Below are 12,330 nucleotides of genomic sequence, written 5' to 3'. Positions count from 1 at the left end.
ATCAAAAGTAACAATAGTTGCAGAAGTAACAGAAATGATAAGAAAAAGAAAAAGAAAAACAGCAAGGGGAGATACAAGATTCCTCGTTCAAAATACAAGATATTATTTAGTCATAAAATAACCAAAAAAACAATAATTCGAAGATACTAAAAAAGAAAAAAATATCGACCAAAAAATGAATTATAATGGAAGACATAGATGAAAAAAAAAAGAAACAATAATACAAATTCCAAAAAAAAAACGAAGATTGGCATTTAGCTATATAACAAAGAGAATGAAGAAATGGTGGAGGAGCGAAAAAAGAAGACAAAAAAGCACGAGGAGATAAAGAAGAGAGCCGTCAAAGAGAGACGCATGAGGATATCGAAAGACTCTCTTTGGCGACGAGAACGGCAGCGCGAACGACGCGCGCGACGAGGAAGGGGTAGCGAAGTGCCGAGGGATAGGGAATCGGCGTTTGGTTGAGGGGGTTGGGCGAGGGTTCGGTCGCCATGGCGACAAGCAGCCCCCGGGACCCTCGCAGCTCGTTGCCGGGGTTGGTCGAAAAGGGTGGCCCAGGGCGTCCGCCGGGCAGGTTAGGCTGGGCACGCAGCCCGAATGTCACTCGGTACAAGGGAACACAAGGATGTCCTTTGGACGCGATGGGGAGCAGAGCGAATGCGACGAAGAGGGTGGCGGCGGCAGTGGGAGAAAGAGGAAAACGTCCCCCCGCGCATCACCGGCACCCCCTCGTCGTCCTTCATCGCCCGCCCCCATAGCCGACTTTCGTAACCATCGACGCTTTGCGTCGAGGACGAAATATCTTGCCACCGTTTCCCCGGCTTCTTGCCTCTGTCGGTAATTAACGCGACCTTCCTGCCGCCGGAAAAGTGTAAAGGGACGCTTGGGGCGGATAGCTTGGACGACGGGGTGCGCACGCGGGGGTGGACGACGGGGACCATTGCGAGCGAGGGCGTAATTCCGTTAAGTGTCTTCGTAAACTTCGTTAGCTGCATTTCCCGACATTACCCACCCTACCGCGCTGCCGCGCAACCCCCGACACATCCCCCGCGGGGCGGAATATGAGGACGCGAACGACACGACAACGACAACGACAACGACAGCGGCGGTGGTCGTCGCCGCCGCATGGTCGGTAATGTTACCGCCGATAGGTTGCGTCGAATTGGTTTTTCAGAGTTGCGTAATGGACGGAAATCGAGCGCGAAAATATATTCCACCGCGCGCTTCAACGCCAGCTATTAAAAGCCTATATAACATCAAGATACTCGTCGCAACGGCCGGATTTCAACGCTGAAAAAATACCTTACATCTTTCGCGTAAAATCGCGCCCCTCTGGATTTTAAATTTTCTTTCTTTCTTAACACCCAACATCTAACGCAACAGAGAAATATCGTTATGTTCCCTATATTTTTTTGTTCTCTCGAGCTGCATTCAGATTCCCCATCCAAGTGCCACCTACATAGGCATCCATCATTTTATCCTTGTTGTTCGCCAAATGTTAAACAAAGATAAAATAATACCTGGGGAGCACTCGGGTGGGAATCTGCAAGCGTTCCTCGAAAGTTAACGAAAAAATTCGAACGCAACACTCATGCAAAAGCGCACTAATCAAACAGTAAATGATTCCGTTATTGAATTATACATCAGTTCGATACACTCGATCACATTGAGATGTGCGGGCATACTGATATTATTTCGAGAGCTCATGAATAATGAACAACGCGTATTAGTGTTGCAAATGTAACATTAGTTACATTCAAATCGAAGATAATGATAATCATTAACCGTAATTTACAAATAATATATGAGTTGATTATGCCAGAATGCGCAGTAATTTTCACCGGAGCAAATCCGCGTGCGGTTTCGCGATTGCTAACGAACCGAAAACTATAGTCTGCATTGCTATAGCACCGTTAAATCACTTTTATAATTCATTATACTGAACGACATTCGTTAACTGTTCGTTATTGAAGTGGATAAGCGTCTTTTTCTTCGTTTTTACATAATTATATTTTATTGGTTTATGCCATCGTTGGAGACAGAAACTTTACTCGAATTCTTAAAGTATTTAATGAATACGTAATTAACCCTTAAACGCTAGATTACGGAAACACACTTGAGTATGACATGCCTAACTCAATTCGATTGCTTATAACTTTCATAAAAATGAATATTTTATAAACAATTTTCTTTTCAATCAAAACGCCAGATATCAAGAAATATAATGATACCAAGTAAATATATGTATCTTTATTCATAAGAAAAGATTAAAAGCAATAGAAAAAAAACGTTGAAAAAGCATTGGAAAAAGAAAAGTGCGTCATATCGAAAAAGTATTAAATGGATTAAGAAAGGAATATATCCCCCCTGCGAAGCATAGTTAATTCTTATTGATTAAAATCAGGTTAAAAGTTAGAATTCTAAAGCTTAGAACTGCGCAAAATATTGTTGTTAGTAACAGTATCTTCAAAAGCATAAGATCTTTCAACAGCAAAATGTATTGATTGCACAAATACATTCGTCACGCCATTACACGTTAAATTCTTGAGAGTATCCTTCTCGTTCGTGATAAAGAAGCACGCCGCGGGCAGATGCTAGCAGATCAGGATGCTGTATTAAATATAATAACTGCGGCGGGTTTTCGCGCTTGAACTGCTCGAATTATGTAACATCATATTCGCTTTGTGCTTTTCGAGTATCGCCAACTACAATAGGAGCAGACACCTGGAACGCTCGCGTAACGTTTCATTTCGTGTCCGAGGATACAATGTATCCACTAAACCACGTAAAACTAACGGAAATCTCTCTCTTTCGAGACCAACACGGTAATTTCATTAACAAACGCGTCAACGTATCCTACCGTGTGTTAAACGTAACAGGTAAAACAAGCGAATTTCGGACGAACGACATTTTTGGCCAATCAACGGAATGTATTGACTAGAAATAACACAAAAGAATTTTCTTTCTCTGTTAGACTCACCGGGATCCATTTCATCGCTCTTTTCTCGGTGTATTTTCTCTGAAACAGAAAAAATATTATATATTATTAAAAAATAACAAAAATCCTTAGCAAAAATGTGCTTCTTTGAAGAATAAAATTTAACAATTTTAAATTACTTAGTACGCGATTTAAAATTTTATTTGATGCACAAATACCTAAAATACATACAAAAGACATATATAGTAAACAAATTATGATTAACATAACGATACAATGAATTGTCAATTTTATTCGATATGTTTTTATCCTCTAATAAATAATTTAGTTCAACTTTTTATTTATGACATCATGTTAAGGAAAGAGATTATCTTCTGATCTATTTACCATCAGTTAGACTGCCGATATGAGATTTAGAAGCAAAACGCGTGGAAAGAAAAAAATTAAAATTACTAAGCGCGAACCAACGCGTAGAACCAATGCACGGAAAAAAGAAATAAAAGCAATGAAAAAATCCCGAGGGCAACACAATCCTCAATGAAAAGATCCTCCACTAATAGGCATTATATTTTTCGTTCTGTACATTAGAAGCAGTCGGATTATATGGGCCTGTCAGCGGCCTAATAACTGGCCTAAGGCCCGCTCCGCATCTGATACGGGAAAAGGACCCTTTCCTATACATTGTGTGCATTAAATACTAATCGCAACGCGCGCCAGCATGATCGTGATATAATGGCATCAAGGCGTAAGTGATATACGTGTGGCAGCTTCAAAGGATGCCGACATGAAAAAAATAAATGGAAAAAAAAACGTTCTGTAAGACATCAATATGTGATCACCTTCGTGAGACTTCTTCCATCAATTTTATTTAATAAAGATATGTAATCCTGCAATATGTCTAAAAATCAAACTATTGATCATATTTATTCAACTTCAAAAATGTCATAGAAATAAAAGAGAATGAAGCAGGAAACTAATAACAGCGTCCACTGTATTACAGAATTCGTTGCATATCGCTTTTTCAACAGTTTCGAAAAAGAATAGACATGCCAAAAATGGTATAATCCGCTCTCGCTGTACCGTTATTAAAATAGCGCCTTCATATTTGCAGTCGCCACGGTAGAGACCATCGGCCATTTTCTGTCGCCGCATGGCGATCCCTTGTCCCAGTGCAGGTCGGTTGCTGCAATTTCCTCCCATGCTCGCCTCGAATGCGCGCTCTGCCTCCAAAGGGGTTGCTAAGGCTGATACTCCACCAGCAAGGGGTCGCCGCACAGAGGGTTCATCTCTCATGCGAGGTGGGTTGATGGCACGGAATTTCACCCCCGTGGGGTCGACCACGGAGAGATATCCCGGGATATTATCCCTCGGGAAGCCGTGTAATGAAACCGTTCCGGCACCCCCGTGGCATTATTCCCTCACCAATAGCTTACCACCCTCCACAAGGATATAGGTGCATGATATGGGGCACAGCTGCGTCTCTGTACCGATACGCCCCCTCCTTTATCACGTCGGTCGTCCCTTAGCGAAGGATAAACATAGCAAAGCCGGCGTCAGCAACGACAGCATCATTAAGAAATCCCTGAGCTCCATTACACAAGCTCTTCACCCTTTTCAGAACCAGTCGCCATTTTTTACCAATTTCTCGTGAGGGGTGCATAAAATGAATACGCGATAGAGAACATGGCGCGTTTACAGAGGAAACGTTTGAAACGTACGAGTTATTGTGCGCATGAAAATAGTAACTTTCTTTTCTTTAAATAAGATATAATTACATGATAAATTAAAACTCTTCAAACAGGAGAGAAAAGTGATAGAAAAATTTTTTAAATACACTTACAATGTGAGAGATGCAATTTTATAGTTGTTAGAACGTACCAGAAAATCATTGTTTCGACCAGTTTATATTTAACGAAGGCGGATTCAGTGAAGAGAGAAAACAGCATACTATATGGGCATCGTTATTAGTGAATCCACGTAATTGCTTTATCCCCTCATGTATCATACCAACATTTTTCAATTCTTCTCCATATTCACAGGGACCAGATAATGAGATATCGTGTGTCGAAAGATGTAATTTTTAAAAATGACGCGCTATGCGAAAATTACAAGATATATGTCGCACACGCGACGAGAAGAGAACAATAATTTGCAATCGTCTTTCCAGGAAATCTAAACAATTTCTCATTAAAAGTAATTTTTTAAAAAATTCGGTATTTCAGGTATTTTTCGCATGTTGGTTAACGATATGAATAAAGGATATTTAGACGTAACATAATAACGGTTCACCACGCGTACGAAAAAGGGATTTTCGTACACGAATGCTTTCTCTTTGAGCGCACAGAGCATAGATACCGTAACGTCATATATCTTTTTGTGCTTTTTATACGCTAACATACGTTATATGAAAAACTTCTCATTTATGTGCAATTTTTCTGCGATTCACTCGAGTCGCATCTTGCGTTCGTGTGCGCTTCATTTTCTTTCCCTCTATTCCGCTCGTATCGTTTTCCTCCAGCCGTATTACTGCTAATAAACGTGTATTAATCAATAATTAATATTATATAATTATCGCAGAATATTATGTGATAAATCGCCTATCTTAAGCTCTTCTCTTCAAAATTTTTTCTCGAAACATTATAAAAGCTTTATCCCTAAAAACATTATCAAACTCTCGTCTCTCATTCCAAGCATTATCTCGTTTCTTTTTTTAATATTCTATCATTATTTGTAAATAAATTTTCCAGAATGCAAAAATAATGAAATAGTCCCATTCGAATGTTTTTTTTCTAAATTGAAATTTATTTTAACAATGTCTTTGGCTTTTGATGTTACTCTCTACTGAAAGATAAGATCTTTTTTCTCCATTTATAAAAGATAAGGTCATTTTTCCATTTTCATGTTGGAGAATCGTGTTATTTTTACGTTTTAAAATACGTCGAAATACAAGGACTGATAAAATTTTACAGAAAAAGATAATCTTCCACGTAATGAGGTCTTTCACTATATTGCACATTAGTGCATTTTGTTCTTGTCATCTGCACATGTCAGTTTTTATTCTATGGAAATCTCTATCTCAGTTCTGAATCTGACTGCGGAAGCTATCCACAGAAGCGTCGGCACGTTTCTTCAAATCATTGACTTTGTCCATTCAATGAAACCTACGTCCTGTAGCAATAGCTCCACGCGCGTATAGAAATGGGGCTCGTTTCTCAAGAGCCTCACGAGAGAGCAATTTCCGATTCGCTGTACAATAAATGACGGAAATGTCAGTCAATTAATAAGCATAACGAACCTAACTAATTTCCGCCTTTGTTCCACTACGCGGTCCTGGATAGATGAATGAGTGGCCATTATGCGTGTATATGTGCGGTCTTTATGATTGGTCAGATCCGTATCACGACAGCCGGTTCCGCTGTTACCGGGCTGAACCGCGGCCGACGCGGCAAAATCTCGTGAACCTTTTTAACCGCGTGCACGTGCCGACGGGATATCGTTTTCGTTCTTGATCCTGCATCGTCCTAACTACCTCCTCTCTTCCGTTAATTCATTTTTTTTTCTTACGCCTGTATCTTCGTGCCGTGGTCTTATGACCGGCGCAATCCACGCAATGGCGGAAAGAGGGAATGAGAAAAACTTGATGGCAGTACAACAATCCATCAACACTTTATACATCGCAATAACTATTATATTTTATATATGTATATATATATATATATATATATAATTTAGTTGATATACTTAAATACGCCAGAAATTTTGTATATTTAATCATTTAGGTACAAATATCGATTAATAACAAGTAAAAAAAAGTATAATTTCCTAGATACACTAGATAACCCTGAGACAATGTTCTCATAAACAAGTCCGAATGACCGATCGACTGACAAATGTGCAACCGAGAAATTTTATAGTCACAATATCATTTTGTTGAAATACTCAAAAATGCAGAAAACTGGGAAAAAATGCAGTTCTGAAATCAGTGTTTCACGCGAATACGAATCGCGTTTTTATATTCATGGAAATATCCAAACACGCTAGGTGAGAAACCAATGGTTATGCGTCGAACGCGCGTCGTTACGCTTTCTCTGTGCTTTCATTGTGCGATTGAAAAATATTTGCGTATATTTTCGAGCACGATTATACATTTTTCGCCGCATCTTTTCTTGCATATTTTTAGTAATTTTAAAACATCACATACATTTGCAGTGAAATAAAATTAAAAAGATATTTTATATACATATATATCAATTCTTCTAAATGAAACGCCAAGCATTCCAATAACATTAGAAATAATAAACATTCTTTAATGACGAATAAGTAAACTCAGTTTAACATATTACGAAAACAAGTAATAGTAGTTATTGGAATCTATACATGTAGATCGTGGGATTAAATAATAAACGTTAATCGGTTTTATAGAAGCGTTTCATTTCGCACATCCAAAGAATATTATTTTTATTATTTTCCACGATAACAATCGCCGCTGTTGAATAGAGTAGAAATCACTCTCCGATTTCGTCCGATTACTTGAAAACTTTTCCAAAGAACAGCAAGTAATGGAGACGAAAGGGGTTGGAGATTTTACTGAAGGATCATCGCGCTTTAAACGTTTTCATTTCGTGGCATTTCTCTGGACATGAAGAGCCGCAGGAAGAAAAAAAGAAAGCAGAAGGGGAAAGGTTTGCGATGGCGTCGTGGGATTCGTTGCTGATTGGACGATGGCAAGGGTACGCATTTTTAGCCACCCTTCGGATCTGCCCTCATTGTCATTTTAATTTCGATCCCCTCGGGGACCAAAGAGAGGGTGGGGCGTAACAGGGGGAACGTTATAGGAGCTACGCACCCTTGGCAAGATTGGCTCGACGACGCAGAAACTGGTTACAACGGAAACACAGTGAGATTATACCGGGTGTTCTAAGATAAAGTTAATAAAAGAATTGTACAGACAGTTATAACTCAAGATGTTATTTATTTACATATAATTTAGTTATTTCCTGTAAAAAAGCAAATATCAATGTTTATTTTGATTATTTTCCCAAAAATTATAACTTCTTTAATATACTTTTATCTCACGTTTATATATGGTTCATATTTTTTATAATACGTAAAAGAAGCTATTGTTCGTGACAGGAGCATCGTTCTTATAGCATCACATAGTTTATAAAAATTATTAATTTAAATATCAAACCATCTCGCCTCAAGATTATCCTTTTCATATTTTCTTAACGTAACTATATATATTTAACTTTACGACTTTGCGTCTCGTTAACTAACGCCCGGATATAAATCTTCTATCCATAGCTGATATAGCTACCGCGACTGATCGAATATCGGTGTCGATCAAACGGCGGACGACAGGTCGTCTTGAAAACGAAAGAGTGGAGATCCCGATAGGAGCAGAAACGGATTAAAAAAGAGGAAGACAGGCAGGCAGCGGGAAAGAGAGAATAAGGTAACAAAAAAATGTCGGAGAAGTAGGAAGAGGATGGTTAAAGGGTGGCAAGCGGCAGCAAGAGGGAATGGGTACCTTTCATCCTCTTCCTCCTTCCCCTCCTCCTCTTGCCGAGGTTTTCCGCAGGAAGAGCACAACCCCCGGCTGCGTGTGACAGCCATTTTAATTCCGAGCCCCGAGGGGGCCCCTGATTTTCATTCCCCATGATGGAACATCACCCGCCTGCTCACTCCGGCCACCACCTCATCCCTCTTCCATCTCTTCCCTCTACCTCCTCCTCCTCCTCTTTCTCCTCCTCATCCTATGCGGCGAAAAAGCTTTCAGACCGCATCCGCGAGCATGAGGGAGTACGGATGAGCACCATGCTCGGCGCCACGCCGGCTATCTTGGTTGTCGCACAGCGAATCAAATAAAAGCTCCGGCTGTGAGTTGCAGGGATGAACCGACGTCGTTTAATTTTGGGAATAAGAAGTTCGCGGGTACGCTCGAGAGCTGCTCATTTCCCACAGGCATCATTATTGACTAGTACACGAAATCTAGCTGATGTCACAAATGCTTTATTTCCTTGTTAAGTTGCAAGAAAGGGAAATATAAAGAAATTCGTCAAATCTGTCGAAACAGCTTCGTGTAACAGCTCTCGTTCGATGTATCGACTTAATATTAATTGTAATGCAATAAAAAAAATGTTATAAGAATTCGAACAGTATAAATTATAAATATCTTCTCATCTATTTATAACTGTGAATGAAAATTAGGATTGCACGTGATTACAAAACGAAACCATAGAATTCAACTTTTTTTTTAAATAAAGACATGAAAAAATTTAATAAAAGTATATATGTATGTGCGAGCACAATAGATATGTATACCTGAATTTCTATTCATAATTTTAATCATCGTGTTTTCTTTTAGAGATACTGTTCATTTTTCGTCCAAACTCCTTCAACGACGACGCCGTACTTCGTCATCGACTTTCTTTTTTTCTACCACAAGTTGAACTAATACTCTGGCGGAGATAGACGCACGCGAAAATTGCGTCTTTCTTCACACAGGCAGATGCCTTTTACGCGGCGTGGAACGACGACGACCGTGCGATATCTTGCTACAGCATCTCTCGAGCATCATCTTTTTTCCTCATTATCCTCCGTCCAACCCCGCGGCACCACCGCGTCGTCGTCGTCGTCGTCGTGGTCGTAGTCGTCGTCGTCATCGTCGTCATCGTCGTCATCCGCCCTCGTCCTCACCGCCGCTCACTGACTCACCGGGGGCGTCTAATAATGTCGCCAGCCAGCCGTTCCACCCCCGGCTCAACTATCTATCCCTCCTCCCTGTCACCTCCGCGCACCCCACATCACCGGATGTGCGGCTGTGGAAGGCAGTCGGAGCGTTGGGGGTGGCGGCGGGCCGCGCCATATCTGCCGCCAACAAAATGAGCCTCGCTTAGCCGGCCACCCCCGTACGCCATCCTGCCGCCAACCCCTCCGGCCGTGGGTGAAGCAGCGAGAAAACGATTCGCGCCACCGGCTAGATATCCCAGCGACAAAGTTTTGCGCGAAACCGTGCAGGGAACATTGTCCCGTCTCGGCCATTGTCTCGTTTCCTGGAGAATGAAATGGCAGTATTAGAGCTTCTGATCGTTTTCTCCGATAATTCTCGGAATCATAGTCATTTTTATATTTTTGTTTTTTATCCTTTCCAATTCTTTCTTTCGCGTATTGTCTCCGCTTCCTTTAATCATTTAAATGAATAATTCGGATAAAAAAATTATCATTTCGCCAACCGTAAAATTGAAATCTTTTCAAAATTTAGAATTACGGTTCACTTGAAAGAAATCATTTTATTGCCAAACCTATCAAGTTTCGCGATCGAGCAAATAGATTTTTTGAGCGATAGGAGACGCGGCTTAGATTCGGGGAGGATTATTTGAAAATCGAAACTGGGTTATTGAAACTTCGTTTCGCCGCTCGCAGATCCGGCAGTAAAACGATACCCTTTTCCATAGATACATTCAATTGAATATCGAAATACGTTACAACAGAGATACGCAACGTAGTATTTAGCAGAAATAGATTATATACATATATTCCTGGTTAGAGATTGTTACAGTACTTTTTTTTTATGTATAACCTTTTTAACCCTTTTAAATTAATTACGCGTTTGGATATTACTTGATAAATTTCATTTATTGCGCGCTTACGCTTTACAAGGCGCATCGCGAGCAACAATGATAATTTTAACCATGATTTAAAAATGACATTTTCCAGGACGATCGGTAGGTACGCGAGATTGTAGCATCCAATTGTGGCTTTGTATCAGCGCGATGCGACGCAATGCAGAATGTGAAATTAATTAATTTCATAATTCATAAGCAATTGTATGCAATAATGCATAAGGTTGACATAATATGCCCTAGCCGTAACGTTGCAACCTCGAAATGGCATAATTACAAGCGCGATAATTTTATTATTTGTAATTACAAATGCACTGACGTACCGTACCTGTGCTTCGATTAAAAACGTTCCATTAAAAGTATAAATCGCTATTGTTGTAAAGAAGATATAGACAAAGAAAGAAAATTATATAGAAACAAAATATCCTGTATACAATTGCAATTGTATGTGTGTATCGTTATAATATTAATTTTGCAGAAATATATCATGATAAAGTGCTCGCGATTTTGATTTTCGTAAGTCGGCCCAACAGCGAGGAAGGTATGTACCTACGTATCTTCATTTGTTTCACGTGTTAAGTCTAAACTTTTTTCCCATATTGTATTTTGACTTCCGAATCGCTGGTTCTCGCCCTGCAAAATGCACGACCGGCCGTCGAACGCCAACTATCAAGTAGCAATATCCTGGAGCAGACACGTGCAACCGCGAACAAAGCATTCCGATTTCAGAGAGATAGTGATCAAAGTAACTTCGGTTCGTGGCCCGCGGAGCAGATCTCACGCTGTGAATGCAATTTATTGTTTCTCACTCGTAAACGCGGGCGCAACCGGCAGCCATCGAACGACTTGTAATCGTCGACGATCAAGTAGCAATTAGAGTGGCCTCGAGTACGAATTCTCCCCGTTCGGAAAATGGAGGCCACGGGGAGCCTTCCCGAATAAATCACTCTCTGTGGCCCGCTTGACTTTATGACGCGCGGAATGCTGTGTGCAAATATGGCGCTGCCGAATGGTTAAGTTCGCGCGGTGGATTATCGCATTGAAAATTTCAAGTGTCTGCAACACTGTAAGTACTTTATACCCCGAGACCGGTGTCAAATTTCGAAAAAATCGATTCTAAGCAGCGTCGAATGTCGAATCGTACCGCAAGCGTTTAATACTTTATTTTTCAACATATTTTTTTTATGCGTGTTGGTTGATTCTCCGCAAAGTTCGGAGTATCAATATTTTATAGGATATAGGATTGTATTTTCAAAATATGCAATTTACTTTGTACAAATTCTTCTCAATATATGAGAATTATTTCTCTATGATTTACGAACATGTTACTGTTTTATATATATATATATATAGTTATTTGTTCAAAACAGAACAGTATAAATTGGATCAATATAGTAGATGCAACATCAAGTAAAAATCTATTTATTTTATCTAATATACATATTTATATCTAAAGTCTGCATTTATTTAACACAATTTTATCTATTTCAACTATAATTAATTTTAGTACCAACTCAACAGGGAAAGATATGTATTTGAAACTATCATTGCAACCATTAAACATAGAGCGAAAGCGGGAACATGTCACAACCAACGTGCGAATGTTCAATATCTGCGAACGAAAGTGCAGTTGGCCGGGCGCGAGTTAGACAGGGAGTCTCTCAGATTGGATCACTCGGTAGATTATTTGGCTTTATGGTGCGGGGAATATACTATGCCAATATGACGTAGAGGGCTTGTTCACAGCGAGGGTGGTGGTAACCATGG

The 12,330-nt window shown here is 40.0% G+C and overlaps 1 protein-coding gene across 1 annotated transcript in view; it reads right to left on the bottom strand.

The window, feature by feature from the left end:
* The window catches only part of LOC108766745 (Fanconi anemia group J protein homolog), a 51,200-nt gene that overhangs the window by 6,820 nt on the left and 32,050 nt on the right, over positions 1-12,330 (bottom strand). Inside the window, exon 4 of the mRNA XM_018516246.1 lies at positions 2,981-3,019. Coding sequence (XP_018371748.1) covers positions 2,981-3,019 — 39 coding nt within the window. The remainder of the gene's footprint in view (positions 1-2,980; positions 3,020-12,330) is intronic.

Source organism: Trachymyrmex cornetzi, unplaced genomic scaffold (assembly GCF_001594075.2).
Source record: "Trachymyrmex cornetzi isolate Tcor2-1 unplaced genomic scaffold, Tcor1.1 scaffold1190, whole genome shotgun sequence".
Classification (NCBI taxonomy): Eukaryota; Metazoa; Arthropoda; class Insecta; order Hymenoptera; family Formicidae; genus Trachymyrmex; species Trachymyrmex cornetzi.
Note: the sequence above shows the minus strand (reverse complement) of the source record. Positions and strands in the feature narration are given on the sequence as shown.